The sequence below is a fragment of the Triturus cristatus genome, chromosome 7 (genome assembly GCF_964204655.1).
Source record: "Triturus cristatus chromosome 7, aTriCri1.1, whole genome shotgun sequence".
NCBI classification, from domain to species: Eukaryota; Metazoa; Chordata; class Amphibia; order Caudata; family Salamandridae; genus Triturus; species Triturus cristatus.
In genome coordinates, this window is record NC_140590.1 from 1,545,385,438 (window position 1) to 1,545,410,007 (window position 24,570).

At 39.6% G+C, this 24,570-nt stretch overlaps 1 protein-coding gene across 5 annotated transcripts in view; it reads left to right on the forward strand.

The window, feature by feature from the left end:
• The window catches only part of HNF4A (hepatocyte nuclear factor 4 alpha), a 572,114-nt gene that overhangs the window by 537,236 nt on the left and 10,308 nt on the right, over positions 1-24,570 (forward strand). For 3 of the 5 annotated variants that reach the window (XM_085619324.1, XM_085619325.1, XM_085619326.1), the window contains 4 exons: positions 2,172-2,278; positions 4,826-4,981; positions 20,355-20,442; positions 22,774-22,926. In XM_085619324.1, the coding sequence (XP_085475450.1) occupies positions 2,172-2,278; positions 4,826-4,981; positions 20,355-20,442; positions 22,774-22,926 (504 nt within the window). Of the gene's footprint in view, positions 1-2,159; positions 2,279-4,825; positions 4,982-20,354; positions 20,443-22,773; positions 22,927-24,570 lie in introns of all 5 variants that reach the window. The other 2 variants (XM_085619322.1, XM_085619323.1) reach the window with 1 other exon arrangement.

Genomic DNA, 24,570 nt, shown 5'->3' on the forward strand with positions numbered 1-24,570 from the left:
TAGCCTTACAGCAGTGAAAAATGGCTTTAGTACTTTTCCGCTGCCAGGACAGGTAAAACTTTAAGACACATGTCCTTCCTTATAAATACCATTCATCATGCTCTATTACACTTTAGGGTCTACATTAGGGGTGACGTATATGTATTGAAAATTAAGGTTTAGGCTTGAAAAAAGGCTGTTTTTGCCAGGTCAAAATGGTAGTTTACAACTGCTGTACAGGCCACTCACGGTTTGCACCCACACTGTAATCTCGCTTTGGCAGTCGATCTTCAGCCCCATCATGATGGGGGCCTGAGTTGAATAGCGTCAGGAAGGAATTTGGATGTTCATTCCTGTTCTTAGCAAATAGCTTCTGAACAAGCTATGTTATCTATTGTGAAGCAATAATCATCACTATATAATGATTTCAATGTCACGATCTACCCTAGGTAATATTATAGGCAACATATATTGAGCCCTTGTCTATTTATGTATTTATTTAGTAATGTGTTACACTCCACACAGATAGGAATAAGACATATTTTTGGGACAAGAGCTTAACAGTTTAGGAGGTTTCAGGAAACACTCCGCTGGAAGGGAAGATGTATAATAGTGGAGCAAGGAATCCATTGAGATGGGATTGCACACAGTGCAGGTGAATTCACTGGGCATGATGTTGCTCATCACTAAACACATAAGGGGCAGGGCTGAAAAACTGCATGAAATGTGTGGGCAAAGTGTAGGAATAAAAAATATATAATAATCACCCGGCTCAGAGTTGGTGGACAGTCAGCATTATAATAAGCGTATTTCATAGAAAAGTAGGCGCAAAAGCAGGGAGCGACAAAAAGGGTGGGAAAAAGAAAAGAAAAAAACAGCAAGAAACAGTATTCTGTGGAAGTGATTCTATTTACGGAGGATAGTAAACAGACCACGGTATGTCAACCTACTATTTCAGTGTTTCAAAAGACTTTGAATCTCCGATTTGTCAGTGTGTATTATAAGCACATAAGCTGGACGAAGCAGGGGTCAGGCAGTATTCTCATATTTCTGGAACTTCATTTGCAGAACTAGAGACAACACACAGTGGATTTTTCCATCTAGTGCCTTGATTAGTTGTAGAGTATACTTCCTATGCTGTTAATGGAAAGGCTGCACAGCAACCTTTATGCTAATTTACATTTATATCACATTGCACCCAAGGATTTTAGCAAGCTGTACTAAGGCCGGACTGAAAACAAAAATCAGCCCTGGTAAAAATGGGCAAACCAGCCCCACACAGCAGGAGACCACAACTAGTACTGGGCCGATGGGGGAGTGGCCGGCTTATCTCAGCCCATGCTGCTCTGAAATCTCCCACCCCAATGCTTGAGTGGTAGAATGGCAGACCAGTCCTGGCCATTGCAATCACACAGCCATAGGACAACCAGCACCGCTTACAAATAACAGGGAAGACACTACTAACAACAGATTCACAAAGTGTAAGATCAGGCAAAGGAAGTTGATCAAGAGGTGAGAGAGGGTAAAATAGAAGGAGGGGTTGAAGAAAAGAGTCCAATCCTCCAGGACCTCAAGAGAGGGAGGTCAGAAAATGAACATCAGGGGTGACGGAGCAAATATATCAGAGGACAGGAGGTTAGTCTTTATAGCTGTTCATTAGATTCAAGGTTGTCTTCCAAGATCTTTGAATTGACATTGTCACTCCCCATCAATGCTACGTTTGCACTGCAGTTGAGAGCAGAGGGTGAACAATGGTCGATTTCTCCGAAAGCTTTTCATGAGAATCAGCGAGAAGTGCCTACTCAGTATACTGAGTGGCCGGTTTCTAAATTCAAATAGGCAGGGCCAGAATAAGGGACACCTACCAGAGGTGGCTGCTTTAAAGAACTAATATTCAGTGTTTCATGAAAAATGAACAAAAATTCGTTTACCCATTGTGACAAGCTTCATCCATGGTGACATAATGTTTAAAGAACTCACCCATAGAACAATTTTAGAGTTTTGGACAGTATCCTACATCAAGATGTTTTGCCAGCCTTCAAAATGCAGCTACAAGGCTAAACTGAAAAGTGGGGTTATTATGTTGTTGTATATGTCGGTGAATTATATGCATGTCATGCGATAAGTATCTGAAGAATTCATGTTTATAAATTAATGGGATTCATTTTATTGAACTAAAGTACTTCTTGCAGCCGTACAGAATGAGCGAGACAGAATAAGCACAAGAAGGTCCAGTTATGAAGATAGCAGTCTGCCTTCAATCAATGCACTAATCCAAGCAGAAGTCCTTTCGCAGCAGGTATATGTTATGGCACTAATACTATTACTAACACAGCGTGCTAATGTATGTTCCAGACTGGTCATAATACTAGCCATTGGACCTACGTATGACAATCTCGCAAGATACAAACTGCATTGAATCATTAGCTATCTAAGATATGTTTTGACCCAGAAATGAGTCTCAGTCTACATTAAACTGCCACAAAATGTATGAGAGTGCCATGGAGTGATGGCGTATGAATGAATGCGAATGAAATCCACACATTCCCTTTCTATTTAGCCATGATAGCAAACTATTCAAACTGAATTTTAAATGTATCTCAAGATCTGACTTTAAATGGGTTAATAACCATCTAGTAAACCTCATGGTTCTATATGGAAAAAGCCATCTCATCACCTCTTGAGGCCTAATTCACAAACAATGGAGTTCCACCACTGTCTATCTGCCTTTAATTTCCACTTGTAAAACTGTATGTCCGTTCTTCCAGCAGTTGCTATTGTCGCAATTTAAATTCCCAAATCTATTTGCAAAGAAACAAAAAATAGTTATTCTAAATATAATTTGTGTCCCATATTGCAGGACAGAGTACTAGCTGATTTGGACTATGGTACCGCTCCCCCGAGAGACATTCGGCAAGAAATAATGGCACTGATAAAAGTTGTAAAACACACAGATCCTGTCTGATTTTAGGTAGTATTGTAACAGAATATTTAGTGCCTGATTCATAAACTATATTTTGTAGTATGTGACATAAGTAGTATGTAAAGTAGCACTGCAGTAGTACTACCTACTTATGTCACAATGTAATTCATAAACAGACAAGTGGAAATCTCCACCTCTGTCTCACTTTTATTTTCTGTAGGGAGATGCTCACACGTATGAATCTACTGCTTAGTAAATGTAAGAGAAACCATGGGAGAAGCTGGAAAAAGGGGAATATCTAATTCTAAATGAGACGGGGTTGGGGATGAAAAATTAAGGATTTAGGGAAAGACAGGCACCCACCCACAAAAGAGTATACCCAGTGTTATTCACAAACTGGACTTCTCAAGTTACTACAGCCACAAAGTACCCAAAACAGTAGTAAGTATACTCAAGTTTATACTTGGAGTAAGGTTCAATCAATCAATCAGGGGGTTTATAAAGCGTGCTACTCACCCGTGGGGGTCTCAAGGCGCTGCGGGGGGGGGCAGTTCCGGATCAGTCGAAGAGCCACACACCAACTACTTCTTTTGCAACACTCTACCATAGAAAGAAATGGAGGCAGAGACTTAAAATAGAACCTCATAGGAAATAATGTTGAAATCAATTATAATGTTTCTATTTTTGTAAATATATATATATTTATATATATATATATTTATTTATATATATATAAACATATATCAATGTATTTAATTTAAAAAAAAAAATATATATAACAGAAAATATTTTATAACATATTTTAAAAATCCTTTTTAATTTAAAAATAAAAGTAATGTTAATTATAGAAATTATTAAAATAATTTCTATTATTTATATGTACAACGTTTTTTCATTTTTAGCACTTGCTGGATTTTTATATTAAATTAAGAAAGAAAGTAGGAAACTGAGACCACAATGTTTAGGGAAGCATTGAATCATTAATTCTGTTTGTGAACTAACCTCCTCCCATTGTTCCCTCGCTATGTTCTCTAGGAGGGACTGGACCCAATAGACTTGGCAGCCAGACAGATTCAACCCTACATTTTCCTCCATACATACACAGGGTATAATATTTCCATGGAACAGCACATACCCAACGTTTGAGCATTGATCCATCATTTCAGAATTAATTAGACATGTTGATCACACCCACGCCATTGATGTGTCACATATCATGCTTTTACAGATAGAAACATACCCATAAGTACATTGGGTAGTATTAGAACTCTAAAAAAAAAATCTCTGAACTAATAGAATATTAGTTTACTGCATTTGACAAGATCATGATTATAAGTTCATATACATCAGAATATAATTGATTAAACCACACTGAATGCCCTTGTCTGTCACCCAGTGGCATGGAAGATATTCTGAGCACAGAATGCATAATACAATAATAGTCAAAAGTCAACTTGAAAAATAATGACTGTGAGTGAAGCAACTTTTTACATCGTTTACTTGAAAACTCTGAGATAGATGCAATATAGCAGGTGGTGCTAAAATATGCAAAGGCATTGCAAAAAAGTGACCTGTGCATAATCTCAGAATAGTGTCATTGGATCATCCAGGCATGCTGATGAAACATCACTAAAAACAAAAAGAAACAGAATCAGACATGTTATGGTGTTAGCTGCCTGGTCCCACTGAACTGCCAGACATTCTCAAGAACCATGGTGACTTCACAGTAGCAATGCAGCAATGTGTGCCCCTGTCCTAGGATAGAAACCATTTTTAGCACACACCATCTACAATGTTCCCTAGGGATAGACGCTTGCATCATGCGTCAGGAAAGTCTTTGAATCTCATGTGAAATGGATGCCTGTTCTAAAAGTTGTCGTTTTCAGCATGTTCATGATTGTGTTTAATTTGTCCCTTTTGCAGATAACGTCGCCTATGTCTGTAATAAATGGAGACATAAGAGCAAAAAAGATTGCCAACATTACAGATGTCTGTGAGTCTATGAAACAGCAGCTGCTGGTCCTAGTGGAGTGGGCTAAATATATCCCAGCATTCTGTGAGCTGCCCCTGGACGACCAGGTTGGTCATTTCTCATTTCTCATTTGCATAAATACTAATCAGTCACCGGAAAACAATTGAAGGAAATGAAAATTGCTAATTTTTATAGAGATAATTCTACTAAGCATGCAGTTATTTAGCTCTCTTAAAATATATTTCTACCAAACAAACTTTTCCTGATTGTAATCCTTCTTTTATTCACCTACAATGTATTTTGCACAAAGCATTTCTACCAAAAGACATAATGTCACCTGATCCTGTATTACAGTAAGATCACACTGTCCCTGTTTGCACCGGGCACAAACAAGGCAGTGCACCCTATTACTGATAATACACTATCACCAGCGCCACCGTAAACTCGAAATGCATTAGCAAAAGACAGGCCATCATCCTGAAGCAGCCAGTCCGCTTTCCACAATACAGGCGACAGCCAGAATGCACTTTCAAGGAAACAGATATCGCCCTGTAGGTGGGTGCAGCGAGTGACTGCACCCGCTTGCAAGGCAATTTTTGGGGTGTCCATAGGACCCTCTTTTCCCCTTCCATAAAGGCGTGCTTGGGGCGGACTCGCTTTGTAGAGCCCAGTCAGTGAACCTTCTGACTTCCTCTTTACATTTGCCCCTGCATCTATAATACAGTGCAAGCGCAGAAGCAAACTGTTTCTCTCCTTTGCATGGGGCCACGCCCACATGCAAATGTGGGAGCGCCCCGTCATGGTAACATCGGCGCACCATGGGCAGCATCCTTGTTTAAAGAAAGGGCAGCACACGTACCTGTGGTCCATTATGTCATGCAAAAGTGCCCCAGGGATGCAGAGAGTCGGATCACAAAGCCCATTGCGCCCCAGAGCACTTTACATAAGACTGTCACTGATCTGTATGTACCTCGCAGACTGCATACATGCTTCTACTTCTTTGTAGATGTCAAGATTCCATCAAATGAAGTCTATCAACCCACCAACCTCTGATGAATTTGTGACTTTGGATGCCATTTTTAAATGGTTTGTGGGATAAAAAGCAGACCTGTACAGATGGTTCGAACTTTTGTTAACCCATATAATTTCCTCAGTCATGTCTTGATTATTCTATTCTGCAGTGTTGTTGTATATCATATTTTTCCTGCAATCTACATTGAGCTATATATTTCCAGTTTTGTTGACCCGTTGCTATTTCTTTTCAATGCACAATTATTCTTCACATGAAAACATGTTAGTTTCCTATTATTTGTGCCTTAACAACAACTAGTTCCTCTTTGCTTTTGCTCACTGTAAATTGTTGACCCCAATTTTAAAGTATGGAGTCAGCTTTGGTCCTCATCTAGGATGTAAACCCACTGGCTAAGACAGCTTTTGTAGTTTTCCCACAGATATCTTGAAAGGGCTGCTTTTATCTACTTCATAAATTCCATTCATTTTTCCCTAAGAGGATATTTTATGTCAGAGGGTCTTACCTTGAGTTTGAAGGCAACTGAAAAGCCTGTACTATCTGGACAAAGCTCTAACAATCCAGTGGTAGATTGAACTGCATGTTTAGAGTTTCTACCAGAAAGTTGCTTCCAAACTCTAAATGCAGCCTTTAATATTTTAATATTCACTTTGTGATGTTCAAAAAGCTTTTCTCCAGGGAAACAAAATATCTGTAAATGTCAAATCTGACAGTTTTTTAATTCAAATTTTAATGGCAGTACATTTTTGTATCAAAACCATCTCCTAGATAAAACAAGGTTCTAACTTTTGATTAATGTTAAAACCTCCTTTCATTATTTTGGATCCAAGCCTTTCACGATGTTCTTGTACTACCCAATGATATGATGGTAGGTTATATATTCTTGCTATAAATGCTTTTTACAACTGCTATTTAATTTGACTTATGTTCCACTTTTGCTTGAGTCAGATTTCAAAAGTCAAAAAAAATATATATTATTTCGGCTGTACAGCCATAAAAGCACAATACATATTACAATCCGTAAAATATAATTGATTATTCTTACAAAAGTGATGAAGTCGAGTAGAAATATTCAAAACATCAATGGATTAATAAAGGATAGTATAAAACATTCTTATTATAATATTGGCTATCGCCACCTAATCTACCCGACCCCCCAGGAATGGCATACATAATTATCAGAATATTTCAGGTCACCTTTGTGGGAATTAAAAAATAATAATTAAAACCAGTTTTTTGTTTTTTTAAAAATAAATTAAAAGAAAAACATTAAAATTGTTTTACCTAAATAAATATTTTATTACAATTCTCAGTTAGATTTCCACTTCATTGTTTTATTAAAAATCTTCTAAAACGTACTTCTCCTTGAATTTCTTAGCTGTGAGTTGGTTTACACCTGTGGCTCACTTTGATATCTGCTATACTGTTTTTGCTTGTAATATAAAGACACAATACATCATTTTTTTTCGCTAGGTTGTTGTTTTTTATTTATGAGTGGCTTCTCATCCTGTCATATTCCAAATTTTAATTTTCAATTTGTTCTGGGTAAATCTTCCTTTTTTTTAATTATACCTAAGTAGTTGAAAATTATAGCTCTATTAATAACCACTTCTTCCTTGAGTTGTTTAAACTTGTGTTTCCCTATTTAAGATCTTTTTTGTCCTATACATCCTCTGATGCAAGCTTTTAATCATTCCTAGATTTGTCACTTTCTAACCTTGTCTAATTGATTTTAAACTCTTTATGGTCCAAGCATAGAAAACAGTTTTGCCTCATTAATGCCACCTTCTTGAGTTGTGTACTGTGACATTTGTATTTTCTGATCAGGGTGCAACACTTAAAAGCACTCTATTTCACTTGTTTTCCTTTTTTGTTTTGTCTTTTTTCTTCTTGTGTTTTACATTCAACCTGACTTTTCTTAATCCTACTGAGCAGATTTTCCACATTTTAAGGGAATTGCCACTCTGGTATCTTCTTCCAGCATTTCTGTCAATTTGTCCATGAAGTGAAGAATTACTGTAACGTCAAACAGCAAGTGATTCTGTTCTTTCCTGGATGTCTTAACAAAGTCTTGACTTTGTTAACTCCCTGGTAATAATCAATGTTTCTATGATTTATGATTTAAGAAACAAAGATTAAATTAGATTGCTTGCCAATAAATGATGAGCATTACATATCAGGAGATAATATTGGGCCATAATATTGATCCAATTAAAATTATTTTAGGATAACTAATCTAAGGAGAGTGGAATATATATGACTGGTACAGGGGAAATTGAAACTAACATGGAATCTTTTAGAAATAGTTCAACATTTGCATCAGCCTTTGCAAAGCAAAATACATTTATTGCTATTATTTATTACATTATTAATGTAATGTATATGTTCAGGTAGTTGCTGGAAATTCAGGACTGGGCATCCAAACCTGGATGTCCAGGATCTTGCTGATGGTCAGTCCGACCAGGACACAATTCCTGTTATTCGACAAGAACAAAAAACATGAGCACAACAACCACTAAGCTTCTTGTGGTGCTATATGGACATTGAATTGCACAGGGTGGAGTGGGGGACTCGCTAGGATCCATTCAACCACACTTGTGAAACAATTACACGATAGGGAGGCTCCCAGACAAATCTACCACCAGATGATTATAATGCATAGACTCAGGTGTTCTAAAATTTTCAGATTTTTTTAGTGTTGGCTCAGAGCATACAGAGAGTGGGAGCTGATGCTTTAACTCTGTGTCAGACACATGAAAAACTCTTATGCCAAATTTATTTTTCTGAGATTTCAGGATAGCAAAAAAGGTATAGGACTGAGATTGCAATACTCATGGTGACAGGAGATTATTTTGTGAACAAGTGCCAAAAATTATTATTGATCTTATAGATCATACTTGTTGATTTGAATTGTACACGATTATGGACTTTTAACCAGTGTTAATCTATGGAAATTGTAAAATGGGGCCAATTTTGAGCATGTTAAAAACTTATTTAACTGTAGTGTTCTGAATCTTTTGCAAAGTGGCAATAGTTTTCTTAGGCTGCAACAATGAAGTCCCCTTACACTAGTCTAGTCAGGACTACACAAACATATTTGCCACTGTGGTTTTTGAGAGACATTTAGGAAATAGGAAAATTTGTTTAAGTGTGTGGAGAGTAAAGTGACAAGCTTTTGTCACAGCTACAATTTGTGCATCATATGCAAGGTTTCCTTCACTTGGATACCTAAGTTACAGATTATCTTCACTGGAGCGGTAGAGCTGCCTAGTGAGGAAGGCCAGGGAGAGGTCTCCCAAAGGTTGATTTTGGAGTATACAAGAATGATATTCTATTTGCAGGTTCATAAATTTACTACCGATCCAGTTGCTTATAGAATGTAATTCTCCTGAAAGTCACAAATTACTAGCATTTAGATTTTGTCTCAGATTAATTACTTACTGCATGTCCTCTGCACACATGTGGTTGATGACCTGGAATTAATGCAGGAAGTATGCTGTGGTTTTGATAACGATTGAATAAGATGTGGGGCAGAGAGGAGCTATAGAGTTGCACATTACAAATAACATGTAATAATACAGGCATACCTATATAACTAAAATGTGCATCTGAAATAAACATGAAGCAAGGTTCTTCTAAGCTTTTGCGAGTTACACATTCTTCAGGGGGATCCTTATGTACACATTGCATCTCCAATTCCAGGCAATACTATCTACTTGTAAGTCTATATTTCGCAGAAAAGAATCAGTCAGAAAGAAAGTCATATCTATTAATTCTTCTGGCTTGCTGGGATCAAATAATGTGGAAACTCGTTTCAAAATTGGTTTTCTATTGTCTTGCAGTGTTTCTGCAAGTTTGTAACTTACTTCTTCTAGGAGGTATTATTCAGGTGCACTGATCGAAACTTACTACTCAGCTTCCATGTTATCACTTCTAGGTTCTCATTTTTCAATTGAATTTTTCTTACCTGGTTATCTTGCAGTAGGTTTGAGGGAGGGGGATGACACAAGGTCATATTTAGACTGGTCGTGGTCAGGGTGGGGGACTTAGGAGACTGTAATGTATTTGGTGCTATATAATTGTAGTATGTAGTGGTAGTAGTAGGGAAGGGTCAGGCCTGGGAGTAAGCGGATGGGCATAGTTTGAGTGTGATCCATCATTCTTAATTGCAACTGCAGCTTGCTCATGTTTCAGTTGGAAATAGGTGACAGCTCAAGCTTCAATGTTGTTGCCTGTGATATCAATCAGGGGGGAGGTGTGGCGCCGCGGCCAGGGCGACTGACTCCGGAATCTGGGGATCGCGGTTCGATCCCCGGCACCGGCGGCAGATTAGCCCAGCACCATGTGACTCTGGGCAATAGCTTGCTTAATCTTCCCGATGACCCCCAGCGCCTAGAGACCCTTACGGGTGATTGTTCGCGCTTTACAAATGTGGATTATTATTATTATTAACTCTCAGGGAGTTCATTCTTCTATCTTCCCATCATTCTTGATTGCTACCAACCAGTAAACCTATGTGTTGGAATAAGGCTCTTCCACATTCCTGTTTCTTCAAAGGAGCACTTGCAACTTTGATCTCCGACCTGTCTTCTCCTTGTTTGTTAAGGGATGAAATTTGTGCCCATTTGGCTAGCTTTGCCCTCTTCGTCCATTGTTTCTCCTACATCTCCACCAGGGATCCCACCAAACACCACATGCAGCAGGCAGTTACTCACTCCAACCACCACCCCCTCCTCCCTGCAATTCTTCAAAAGCTGACTCTCCCACTCAGTCATAACTTCAGATGGATAATATTCTGGTTTCAATTATATTAAAATAAAATCCACGCCAAAATTTTCGTCAGGAATATAACACAGTCATCTGTGTGATATTCCTGAATAAAATGTGAATCTTAATGATAAGGTATTTTTAACTCTTTGTTTTGCACTCACACAAAGCTTGCACCACCTGCCTTTCTTCTCTCACGATTTCGGGGGCATTGTCTTGGAAGTCAATGCTCAATTACAAAAAACTGGTTTCAGAATAGACATTAATGACCAATGGTTAGAGAGCTTTAGCTCAAGAATGTCCAACCACCACGATTTTTCTTCATACATATTGAATTTGCGCTTTTCTTAGTCTTGCCTTTTTACACAAAGCAGTGTTAATGGTTAGTCAGCGGTTTATACAGCTAAGAGCTTCCCTGGCGATTACTAAGTGACATTGCTGTTGTCAAACTATTAACCCGTGTTTCTGCAAAAACTTGGGATTTTTAACAGAGGTAGCAATGATTCCTAAGGGTTTCAGGGATTGCTGGTTACTTTACAAATGGCGTCTGCAATCATTAACTCTCAAACATTGTTTGTCTTGTTGGAACAAATGTATTTGCTCTTTTTACGGCACAGACGTATGTTCAAGTTTCTAAAAACATATTGCACGCCTGCCCCACCGCAGATACTGTGCACGTGCTCAGAATCCGGAACCTATAGTGGTCTCTGTTCTCAAAAGCTAAGGGCCCCTGCTGACGTAATTTGAAATTAATTGGTGCGATCAACACTTCGATTGTGCCAGGAAGAAACTGCCAACAGTTTACCTTGATATCGGAATTAGCCGATCAATAGATGGTAAAACGCAACCGAAAACTGATTAATCATGGCGAAATTGTGCAATGCAGGATGGTGGCACGCGAGCAGATAACACTGCACAGCGACAAACAGGAAATGCAGTGAAACCACTTGTGCCAAGGAATACCTAGGCACAAGGAAAACTGTGCAAATGCAGATAGTTCACACTGGACACAAACACCTAAAGCACAAGGAGATCTCGGGAATTAAAAAGAAACATGGCCGGTAAATGATTAGCGTGCCGACATGGAAAACAAGCACTGGTAAAACCAATACCATCAGAACTATTTTGATGCAAAAGTGGACGTTGGATGGAGGGAAGTGTGCAGTTGTATATTGTTGTATCATTATGCTGAAGGTCTGCGGGTTGCTGCTTTGAGCAGTGCAATCCAATGCGCACTGAAGACGGTAATCCTCCTTACTAGAGTTTGCATAATAATAAGAGGAAATCAGAAATGTTGTGACTTATTGAAAATAGTTACCTGTAGTTACCACTCATTCCCCATGGGTATGACACCTGGCAATGGTCTTCAAACCTTTAAATGCCGAGCCCACTTGCTTGTAAAAAATAATAATAATCTTGACCCTCCAGAATGGCAAACATATTTTCTTATAATTATTCTATAAAATTGGCAGATTTGAACATATTTAGCAATTCATACATTGCAGTTATGTTCAGTAATACTTTTTACAAATTTGCAGCCTTGGTAAAAAGTAGTGCACACACGTACCTCCATTGAGACAAGAGCAAACTTTGACAGGTGATCGTTCCTCCACTCTTAGTGTGAGTAAAGAGTGGGGTGGGCGGAATTTGCGTAGTCGCGCTACACAAAGCTCCGCGAAACGGTAAATAATCTCTGCGAAAACACGCAGAAATTCCGCACACACGCGGAATTGCTTGTTCGCAATGCTTTTTTCCTGTTCGCGATCACTGTTTGCGTGCTCGGGGAGAAATATCTTGTGAACGCGCATTTTGAGAACGCGAACAAGCAAAACATTTCGCGAAGCCGCAGAATTCAGTATTTTGGGCAATTCTGTGTTCTCCGCGGAACGCGAAATTACCCACATTCCGCAAATTCCGTGAACGGAATGGAATTTACCACCCAGGCTTAGAAGACTCATACTGAGAGTGGAGGAACGATAACCTGCTCCACGTCACTTTGAGCCAATGCCCACTACTGCCTGGCGTGAGCTTCACTATTCTTTCTGATGTTGTCAGCCTTCTCTGCCCAACCATCATCAGAGAGCAAACAGCACTCAGCCAAATCGGATATCCACTTTGAATATTTAAAGTCTTCACATTCTGTCAGCACCCATCCCTGCCAAAGTCCTGACCTTTCTACTCCATTGCTTCCCACCTTCCCCACAACTACACACATAAACTAACAAGCAAATAATGCACATACATAGTCGATAAAAGAATATTATTGAACCATGTCTGATCTTCGTTAAATAAAGACTTCCAAAACATGCAGAAAAGAGTGACTCGATGTCATGATGGTGACCTTATTAAAGATGTGTCCAGCTAATTGAAGTCGAAACACGTCAATGAGTATTTTGCTAAGGAAACCATTAGACAATGTAAAAGAATAACTGGGACACTAACAGTGAAAAGGGAAAAAATTGGATTTGCAATCAGATTCCTTAAGCTGGGTGAAATGTTCAACAAAACATATTGGGGAGAGGCATTGGCCTAACAGCTAGGGCGGTCGACTTCGAATCTGGGGAACTGGGTTCGAGTCTCGGCAATGACGCTGAACATCCTGAGATTCTGGGCAAATCACTAAATCTCCCCGTGCCTAACAAAAATTAATGTGTCCTCATGTAATGCAACTGGTGCTATGTAAAGCGCTCTGATACCCGATTTGGGTCAAGTTTGTGCTATATAAAACTCTCCAAAAAATAAAAAAATATATATGTTCTTGACTCGGTTTCAATCTATTATTGCCCCGCAAGGATGTACTCTACCATCCATAAAAGTGTTACATAAAGCAAACACATAGAAGTGTACAATTCATTGCAGCACAAGTATATTTACAAAGTATCTCTAAGCATGATTAAAAACAACAATACAATTGATAAGTTTAAAATAGCATGGGCCAGCGTGCTTCCGCCTGGACTATGCACATAATCTTGAAACGAAGCCCTGCCCTTGTGATGATGTATCTGTTCTGTGACTAGTTTTAGTAAGTAAATTGGGTGATGGGAAAACACTTTTGTTGAATATTTGTAGATTAGCACTTTCATTACATATAAAACACCTAATGGAAGTTTAAAAGAAAATGCCTAAAAGGTTATATACTCATAAAAGAATCCTACTGCCAAGAAGAAGTGTAGATAATTTGAGTGTACGATGTAAAATAGTTAATAATTCTACTCAGAACACCTACATATTGGAATGATTGACAAATCGTTAAATGTCCTCCTCATTTTTTTAAATAACATGTTTAAAAAAATTCTCATCACACCGGCACACTCATAGCACACCGATCACAAAGCTATTTGGAGAGCGATGCTCAGGGGCCAGTGGTGGTGCCTACACCAGTTGATGCTCACATCTTTTCTGTGCAGACGTAGATGCAAAGAGGCAAAATGCTGTCACTTAATATGACCGCCTGTCTGATTACTGGATTGTTGGCCTCCAGACTGATCTAATATGTGAATGACAATTCCAGCAAAACTGGCTGAAGTGGGCTGACATTTCTCCACTTTATGTGTGTTGTCCTCTGGGCTTAGCCAAAATGCCAAATGGCTGAACAGGGTTTACCCAAAGTTCCTCTCTTTTGTATATTGTTATGTATGGCTCTCAAAGAAAGCCTCTATCGTTTATTTCAATTTCTAAATGTCATAAGTCACTGGTATGAAGTGGCAACAAAACTCATTACCCACTGTTGCTACGTCATACATCCCTTCCAAACCAGGCTGACAGCTCTCTGAGAGCTTGTCAGAGCATCACTGCTTGTCAGCTTTGAATGAAAGCAGAAGACACAGCTGCAGGAGGGGGAAGGAATGCAAGGAAGGTGGTGGGTGTTGGTTATTGGTTACAGGTATGTTTTCTTTCTTTTAAAGTTTGGGCCAGAGAGGAGAGGCTGTGTTATGTATGGGTCCCACATTACTCCTCTGCATAGCAATTGATAGCAGGAGAAGAGGATTTTGAGGGCCATACATAACATAAAATTATAGCTGGGTATATTAAGGAATGTTTTTTACACCGGGGTTCTGAGTGACATTATAGATAACTCGAGTTTAGCTCGGTTGTCTGTATGATGTCCCTCAGAACCCCTCGTTGAAAAACATCCCTATAATTCACTGTTATCAATCTATAATTAGATATATTTTATATAATGTAAAGTCTTTGGAGGGATAGCAAAAGCTGTCACTAGCCCAGACCTAAAAATTAAGATGGCTAAAACATTTTATTATCCACAATAAACAACCCAGAACATCCAAATAAAGTCAAGAAGTGGTCAAGTTGGCCAGTGAGAAGGCAAGTGATATAAAACATCCTAAAGAACCCTGCAAGGAAATGAAACTGGGCAAACAGCCAAAGGCAATGCAAGAGAAGAAAAATAAGATAATGTGAACAGGCAGTTAAGCAATCAGCGCATAAAAAAGGCTAGATAACCAAGTTACCCACGCCCACACTAATAGCAGTCATGAACATTACGCAATGTAGAGATGCCAGCTGAAAAGATAATCCCTATCAACATGCTTCATCTTAGAAGAGGTCTCTCAAATCCTGTCTGAGGAAGGAACATTGGGACATACCCAGTATGCATTTTAAGATGAAATTGCATCCTAGGACACTTTGACAAGAAGGGAAATAATTTAAAAAGTATTAATAATTTTTTTAAAGTTACAAAGTTACAATCTCTGCAAAGGATCAAGGCTGATTTTATGAGTGCTGGGCAAGTATATATACTACAGATGACATGCAGCCCAGGATGATCACTTAGGATACAAGCTCCCATACTTCATCATACAGTCTCTACAGAGACTTGTGGAAAAAGAAAAGAAAAAAAGGGGGCATAAGAGAAATTTCACATGGTCTGCAAGGAACACCTTGTGTGATGAGGAAATTTCGTGAAGAGGTAGGGGTTTTGCAATGTTTTAGAATCCTGTTGTGTGTTGACCAAATCTGCACCATGATAATTCCCTGGCAGTCACACTCAAGTGCTTCTGTCTGTCTATAACTTAATCTTTTCATGGTCACAAAGATATCTTGTAGATTCAAAACCAACTCATGAGACAAACTTCTGTCATCTATTCGATTTTCTTCTTTCAAAACTAATTTAGGTAAATCGTTTCTTCACAAAAAAAAGTTTTTTTATTAATTTATCAAACTTTTTCTAATTATTTTCAATTCATTCTTCTGAAACATAATTGAAACATTTACAGATATATAATCCTAATGCATTTCATGCATACGTTGTACTTCTTCAGGGAAAAACAACTCTGTGAAGAAAGGTAAATCCATCAAGCAAACTCTACAGGCTATTTTGCTCAACACCAACATAACTATCATGTATGTCTGCTATACTATTTCATCTGACATTCTTTAAATAATATTTTAATATTTATTAACCCTGCTGTTGAACAAAGGTAACATTCAGATATCACTCAAATTTAAAGAACTACCAATTCTAAGCATGCAGTGAGTTTCTGTCCTTTAAAGTGCAGTGATCAACCAACAATTAAATATCATCACACAATACTTCATGCTTAAGCCAGGAGTCTCAGCTTGTCAGTAGACCATGTCAGTGGCCCTCCGGTTCTCAATCTATCAAATTTGCAGCGTTGGTACCCCCTGTTTTCCCCGTTCATATATTTCAATTAATTCATCGTATGTTACAAACATTGTTACCATTCAGCACTCACTTCCCATCAGGTTGATCAATGATTTTAAATCTGATTAAGAATTATCTATAATAATGTATCACTAACTGTTCGCAGTCCCTGCTTTCTCCTGCGATTTACAACTCTTTTCCCACACCGCGAATGCATTTTCTTAAAAGATGATGAACTTCCTGTATGCACACTTTGTATTAGTCATGACATGTAGCTCTCAGACAATACTCAAGATACCAGAAAAGAGCCAGCTCACAACCTGGAAGAAGGAGCAACATGTATTAAATTGGGATGTCTGCATCAGCTGATAACGGTTCTATGCCAGAATATTGTATGCAGAAATCAACCTAAATATATTGTCTTAAGTATAAATTTAAAAAATATGGTGCATTTGGGTGTAGATTTTCTAATAGTAACCATAATGGGCTGATGGGTTTGAAAACAATATTTAGGACACAATATTTATGCTAGACAATATTCTGACAGAGATATTGTGGTACCTTAGCCTCATAACATTTACTAGTTCTGATTGTCTAGTATATTCATCGCTGTTTGGTGATAGAAATGGTGATCACATAATGCAAAGCCACATATTCAACCCCAAGGAACCAGGAACTCCTATGCAAGATTACACAGTGGTCATTGTGTCTGAAACATACATTACAGAAACATTCTCCATCCTTTGGCAAACACATGAACTAAATGCGACAGCCCATTTTTACAGGTGACTGTGGTTATGCACTAAAACCAGAAATTGATGGCCCCTCTCCTCAGCCTGAGCATCAGAGCTCGGCAGGCACTCCACCACATATAAACATACCCTTACGCAGGAGAGGAGGGAGTTTAACGTCACAAAGCTGAGTCTGCTGTGCCTGCATGCTGAAACCCTTCATGTTCAGATGCAGCCATAGATATCAGGTGATGTTGTGCAGTGAAACATCACTTTGTACAACATGGTAATGGGAAATCACTATCCCCTGCACTGGGATTAGTCAAAAGAAAACTGACACTACAAAAGGTGGATTTGCATGGTATGAGAACTACAAACACCTACAGCGCCCTGTGGGAGGAAGACAGTGCAATATCACATAGCGTAGAAAAAATAGACCTAGAGCTAAGTGCTGTCATACACCTGCGAAAAAGCGCATCACTAATGCCTCCACTCACACGACTTCAGGCTGCAAAGGTAAAGATTTATGATTCATTTAATTTTTAATAATGTGTTTATTAAATTTTTAATATAACAAAAGCCTATGAACATAGTTTCTCATTACATGATCATGCTTACACAATTTTAAGGCAATTTAGGAAAGAGCAGATCAATACAATAACAACAGAGTAAATAAATTACTGTTAACTGTGTATCTGGGGTGATTTGTCATCAATAATAATCAGTTAGACTGCTCATTGCACGGATCATTACAAAAATTGTCTTCCCCAGTACAATTAGGATGTCACAATACAAATAGTCATATATTTTGTGCCTGGTGCTTTGGAGGTAGGCCTGAAGGTGCTGTGCCAGCCATCTGTGGATCCAGCAGAAACAACGCACCTCCTCTGCTGAGCAGTGCAAACCCGAGCACAGCTGACGCATCGCCTCCGCTGCAATTATTCTCCCAGAGCAAGGACTCTGCATCGTCCTCGTATCCCACAATGGAACCACTGCTGTGCTAAGCTTCATTGGCTCAGACCTTCACACCGCATATCACTCATCAATGGCAGCATCGACTATGCAGGACCTCGAATTTCAGTTCTGCAGCTCCTCAGAACCGGCGCATTACCTAGGCTCTGCGATGCGCCCTCGACGTGGGATCTCGCAATGCTTCACAACCTCAATTTAAGGCACTCTCATCCAGCGAGCCTAACTGGGTCCCTGTTGCTGGCCTGCGCTCCATTGCGGTTGACCTAAGATTGTGTCTTTGTCCCAGTCTGGCGAGACCAGCTATCCAGGTGCTTTTTGGTGCTATTTTCACTGACATCTTTAAACCTGCATATATCCGGTTTTGCTGATAGGATTATTGTCGTTTTGTTCTTGTTTTATTTATCTTTGGGTGTGAATTTGTAATCCTATTCAGATGACACTGTGGTGGTGTTTCGACTTTAAAATTTAATTTAGCTAGACGGAATGTAGCCTGGGTCTTTGAAGCTGTTCAAGCATGGTGAAAGCAAACTGGTTGGTTCTTAAAGCTGCAAAGACCGAATTTCTGTTGATTGGTAGTTATCATTGGCTTAAACAGAAGAAGGCAGAATACCTTTGCTTTTCCGTAGGTTCCTCTGAAGTAGAAATAAAGTAAAAGGTAAAACCCATAGGAGTAGCTTTGATTACCAGATGACAATGGGTGGACCAGTTCACCAGATAATTCATTCCACGAATTAGCATTTCAAACTCCCCCCTATCACCAAACACCTTCTTTCACAGGAGAAGCGGGCTATCGCTGTAAGGGCATACATCTGCTCCAAAATAGATCATGGCAATTCTCTTCTTGCCACTACCTAAAAATGAATATTAAAATACCTCACAAAATTCTCAGGCCTATTAGAGCCTTCATTGGCTGCAAAGAGCATACACAAATTGAGAGTTCTGCCTTTACTCATCTGCAGGAGCTCTCAGTTCTGTTAAGAAGCCGTTTCTGATTCCGCCAAAGAGGAAGAAAACAGGAGGGATACACCCAGACAACCAAAGACAAATGGAACAATTTCTCGCTTTTAAGAGATTCTTAAAAATCTATTTGAATAAATTTCTGGTACCTTCAAATTCCCACAGCAGCTTGTTTCTTTCTGGAGTTTGGTGCAATACAAACGTAGAAATGGTATGATATATAATTGTCTGGCAAGAACTGATAACACAAGAAAGAAAACTCAAGACAACCCGACGGAGTTTTGGTGGTTGTGGCTTCCTAGGACTCAGGCACTCATCAAAAGCCTCAGATTTCAAGTTCTGAGGAGATGTAAGCAGATTGTGTTCTGCCATTAAGGTCCCTCCATTTCATGTATACATGGAATGTGAGCTAGGATAAAGTCCTTAAGTGTTCATTTAGACCCTGGTAGGTGACCCATCAGCCCACAAAGTTGGCAGAGGCTTTCACCTTCATGCCTTTCCAGCAGGCCACCCACAATGTTTGAAATCCATGCCTGCCTGGCAGGGATCTCAACGCCTACAATGCAACCATCAGCGAGGTGGCTGTAATGTAGGAATAGATTAATTACTGGAAGGCCGCCGTGTTGGTTCAGCCTCTAGTCATTTGGTTGTTTTTCACAAACTCATAAAGCAGAATTTTGTTGGTGTAAAACAAAAAAAACAATGGTCCTTTCGAACAAGGAGCTTTCCCACTGCTTTTGTGGGCCATTCTTTGTTTTCTATGTAAGCATTAGCTGATACTTTACATTAACTTCTAAAATGTGCCTCCTATTTCAAATTGCACTTGAGAATTTGTTTAACAAAATATGCGGGCTGCACATATACAACATATGTTAAATTGTGATTGTAGTATATCCAAACAACAATTCTGTTTTATATTAACAAAACACTTACATTCCAGAGTTTCATCAGTAGACACTTCATTCCATTGAAAAACAAGAATGGGCAAAGTCACATCTTCTGACTCTAATATGCCAACCAATGTAAACAAAGGCATTCACAAATACGGTTTTCATGTGTTGCATATGTTTGCTACATTAAAGCCTGCAATTTTTTTTTTGCCACTGCTGGGCAACATAACAATTAAGAATCGTGTTCTAACCAGCATGTGTATAGGAGATAAAGAAGTGAATGGGGGAAACTGTGTGATCTCTTAGGGTATCTTTTTTAGATGTAAAATAGTCCTCAAGTGTTCCACTTCCAGGTAGGTGGAATGATATTTCAATATCCAATAGTGATGGAGCAATACTCCACGTAGCACAGCCAAAGACCACTCTGTATATTTTGAAGAATTGTTACCAGTACATAATGGAGACAGCTTCTCGAAGCTTCTAAATCAACGCTTTTTGCTTTTTTCGCAGGTTGCTTTGCTAAGAGCACATGCAGGAGAACATCTGTTATTAGGAGCTGCCAAGCGGTCAATGGTTTACAAAGATATTTTACTTTTAGGTAAACATTTTTGGGAGTGTTGTCAATGCAATGAAATATGATTTTGTGCCATGCTATATTTGTATGGATGTGTGTGTGTGTGTATGTGTGTGTGCCTGTGTGTGCATGTGTGTGTTTTTCTGTCTGCCTGTTGAATTCCTCTGCCATAATGAAGGGACACCGCCAGTGGCGTAGCAAGTGAGTGGTGCGCCCCATCCAGCTTGAGTTTTGGGGGCACCGGTCTTGCCCCTCCATCCCCCGCTCTTACATGAGTTTGCTGCAGGGGCAGCAAACGCAGGAATCATCGCCAGCATACCCCCCCCCCCCGTTCTCTAGCACGGCCGTCGTGGGCGGCAAAGGCAGTGCATTTCAGCTTACAACTGCCTTCAACTATTTAGCTCTAGGACCCACTATTGTAGTGGTGTAATGAAACTCAAGGGGAGCCCCTTGCAAAGTACACGGAGTCCCCCCCAGGCCCAGGCAGGAGCTCTCAAGCCAGGGGATAGCCACCTATGCACTATGCTGGAAAGGGTCCCCAGGAGCTCAAGGGCCCCCCAACACTGCGGAGGCTAATGTTACGCCACCGCGTTATCAAAGAGGTACCACACATACTCTAGTGGGGTCCCAGTGCCATGCAACCAGACGTCGAAGGCCACTTACTATTTCCTTGACAACTGTGCTGAAGAACAGATATATGATTATTACTATAAATCTAAGTGGTGCCTGATGAGGATGGACGCAAACAATTCACGTTCCTCCTCCTATAAATTCAGTGGGTGCATACCACCCCCGTTTGCAACATGATCATGTGCATAGAAACGCCTCTTATAAAATATATATTAAATAACAACATATTGGTTTAGAGTGATAAAAAGCCCCTTGGTATTTTAAAATATAAAGAAATATGTATGTATACTTATTTTTGAAATTCAATGATGTATAGGTATTGAAGATTCATGGTAGCTAATTCTGGTGGTGTGTCAATTTTTAACCAATGGTAAAAATACGACTGTTTAGACACCATGGAGCGTTTTATCATGTCCATGTCCGTTATCGACCAGAGAATGAATCCACCCAAACTTTGGGTTTTCTTCACAATCCGAAATGCACTCCCTGTTGGAAACACAACCGGAAGCTTTCTCCTGGCCCTATTTACTACCTGTTCACTTTTCTCATATCCCTGGTTGATACACCTACTATGAAACAGTCCCTTTCCTTGCATGTAAACATTCTAGATTTGAGCTTGAATTTTTTTTGCAATTTAAAAAAAAAATGTATTTAAAAACCATGTCTAAAACATCATGCAATAGTTTTCCAGCACATGCTGTTAAAACTGAAGAGGCCATACCAATACAAATATCAGCTTCATATGCACTGGAAAGGGTAAGGGAAGAGCAGATTCAACCAGTTAAGTAGACGAAAACAGACTTTATGATAACCACTGCTCCGGATGTGAAGGGCCCACTCCAGGCGTCAGTGGAGTAAATCCGTGACATGGAAAGAATGAATCTAAGGCAGTCAAAGAGGGAGTTGGAGGTGAGAATGAACAAATTGAATATGGCTCTGAGTAAATTAGCACGAGATATTCAGCAATAGAAAACAGAAGTCACAAGGAGGGATGGAGAGTCGCAGCGGCTTAGTTAACAACAGTGCAGAAGGTGCAGCGGCACCAGGGCCGGGAGGCGTAAGTGATGCTCAGGACTCATATAATGGCTGTTTTTTACTATCAAACTGTGGTGTTTAAACAAAATATTGGATAAAAAATACTGTGTGGACAAAATTTTATTCCAAGAATATCAAGGACAAAAATATTGTGATGGTAAGGTTTTATAGGTAAGCAAAGTTTTACAATATCTAACTCCATATATATGTACCTTGACGATATATAACTCAAGCGCTGTAGATGTGGAGTTAAGAATAGTAAATCTGTACTTACCGAATGTACTTACCTTCACAATATATTGGTCCTCAATATATTTGACATGATATTCTGTCCACACGATATTTCTGTTTCTGATATTCCGTCAGTGATCCCCCAACTCTGAATGGGGGTGGAGTGGACTGCATAAAGGTGCTGGGCATCCTTGCTACATTAATGGACATTTATGGATTTCCCATGTAAGGCGGAAAGTGTCCTTGAAACTAAAGCCAATGCTCCTAAGCTCCCAGAGGTGGGACAGAGCAGCACTCTAGGGCTTAGTTTAGAACCTAGTAGGGTCTACTTACTTCTTACCCGCTCACCAAAACTTTCAATTGCTCTTCTTCAGTGTTGGATTGTCTGCAGCCAGAGGGGCAGTTCTAATATAAGTACCTAGGCATCATTCTTTGGTAACATGGCAATTTCTCTTCCAGGAAATGACCACATAATTCCACGAAACTGTCCCGAACTTGAAGTGGGCCGTGTTGCTGTCAGAATTTTGGATGAACTGGTTCTACCATTCCAAGATCTCCAGATCGATGACAATGAATATTCCTGCCTAAAAGCAATTATATTTTTTGACCCTGGTATGTATATGTACTCTAACATACTATGTTATTTACACCCAAAAATAACAATATCTGCCCTAGGAAACAGGAAACAGGAGGAAGGGCGGTACGTTAGTTCAGTGTGGATGTTGTGCAAGCATGTGCGTTCTCCGAGTAGCTAAGATCTCAAACAAATGGAAGACGCTCTCACAGTTAAACCAGGATCTGGACAGGCAAACCCAAAGTAAGCCCAAAGCTGGGTTTAAGCACATGACCTACTCACAACCAAACATCTCGATTTTGGGATCAACCTATCGACAGGCTTTGAAACTGTAGGGCTAAGCTTTATGTAAATACATTGCAACATAATGTGATAGGAATTTTTTAGATTCTGGGTGATCACTGTTTAAAAGTGCCTCCACCTTGCTGATCAAAAACATCCTCACTGAGAGGATGGGTGTCCTGGTATGTGGTACAAAGGGCAAAAAATGTAGATCCTCTGATGGAGTTTGAACAGAAGGCCTGGGAGCTACAGCCTGGTTTTGAATGTGCCACAGCAACAGTGAATTTGTCACAAAGTAGATTTGGAAAGGCCAGTAGGGGATCAGGAGTTAGGAGACACTGAACAAGCAACAACAGTAGACGCTATACACTCCAGCGGGACCAAAAAAACACAACTCGACAATAAGCCATGAACTGTGTTCAGAAATATAAAATATAAGCAACAGCAGACCGGGCAACCATTTACACCATAAATCTCCCCTTCCCCAAAACACCTGGTTCCACACCAAGTATTGGCCTTTCATCAACACTGTCCGAGCACATTGATGATCACCCACATTGGAGATGTGAGAAGCTTGAGGAAAATGGTGGACACAAAAAAGATGGTAACAATGAGGTTTAGTGGTAAAAAAAATACATAGAAAGAGATTTGAGTGAAACAAAAGGAATAACCGTTTCAGATAAACTCAGTTGCAGACGAGCAACTGGTGATACGCTTCACTGTGATGATGAGAGTACTGAATAGCCAGTAGTAAGTACCCAAGAATTATCCACAATAACCCGCTGGCCGTAGGCTCCTTTGGTGTCCAGAGGTGACTTGTTCCTAAATCAAGCACAGCAAAAGCCAATTCAGAATGCCCCCCTAGTAGCAATCCCTGGTACGCAAAGGTAAGTCCAGCTGAATATGCCTAGATGCAGTGATGCAGAGAAGAGGCTACCACTAGTACAGGTGCAGGGGCAGGGTGTGAGGGCATGGCCCTGCAAGGAAGAAACTCAACATGCTCCGCTTTCTAGCACTGAAAAGTGTGAGTGTCTAAAATAGCTCTACAGCTCCTGAGGTCCTGTTCTCTTGAGGCAAATTTAAGTATGTCTATTCAGTGATCCATTGTGAGCAGGCATGGAACTATTGTTATTCATCACTTAGAACATCTTTTCTGTTTTACATTGTGCATCAACAAAATAGAGCTTAGACTCCTCATTAAATGTTCTTCTTATGCCGTCCTCTTCCCGGAATGACAATCAGGCATGCCTGCAAATCCCAGAAAAGGGGATTTCCTGTGAACCTTTCAAATCTGGGGGTGATTATAGGTTACCTGATGCAATATTTTGAGTAGATTTCTGGAAATTGTAGTTTTTTTCTTGCAAGACAAGGCAATAAGGTAATTTGCCAGTCAAGTTCAT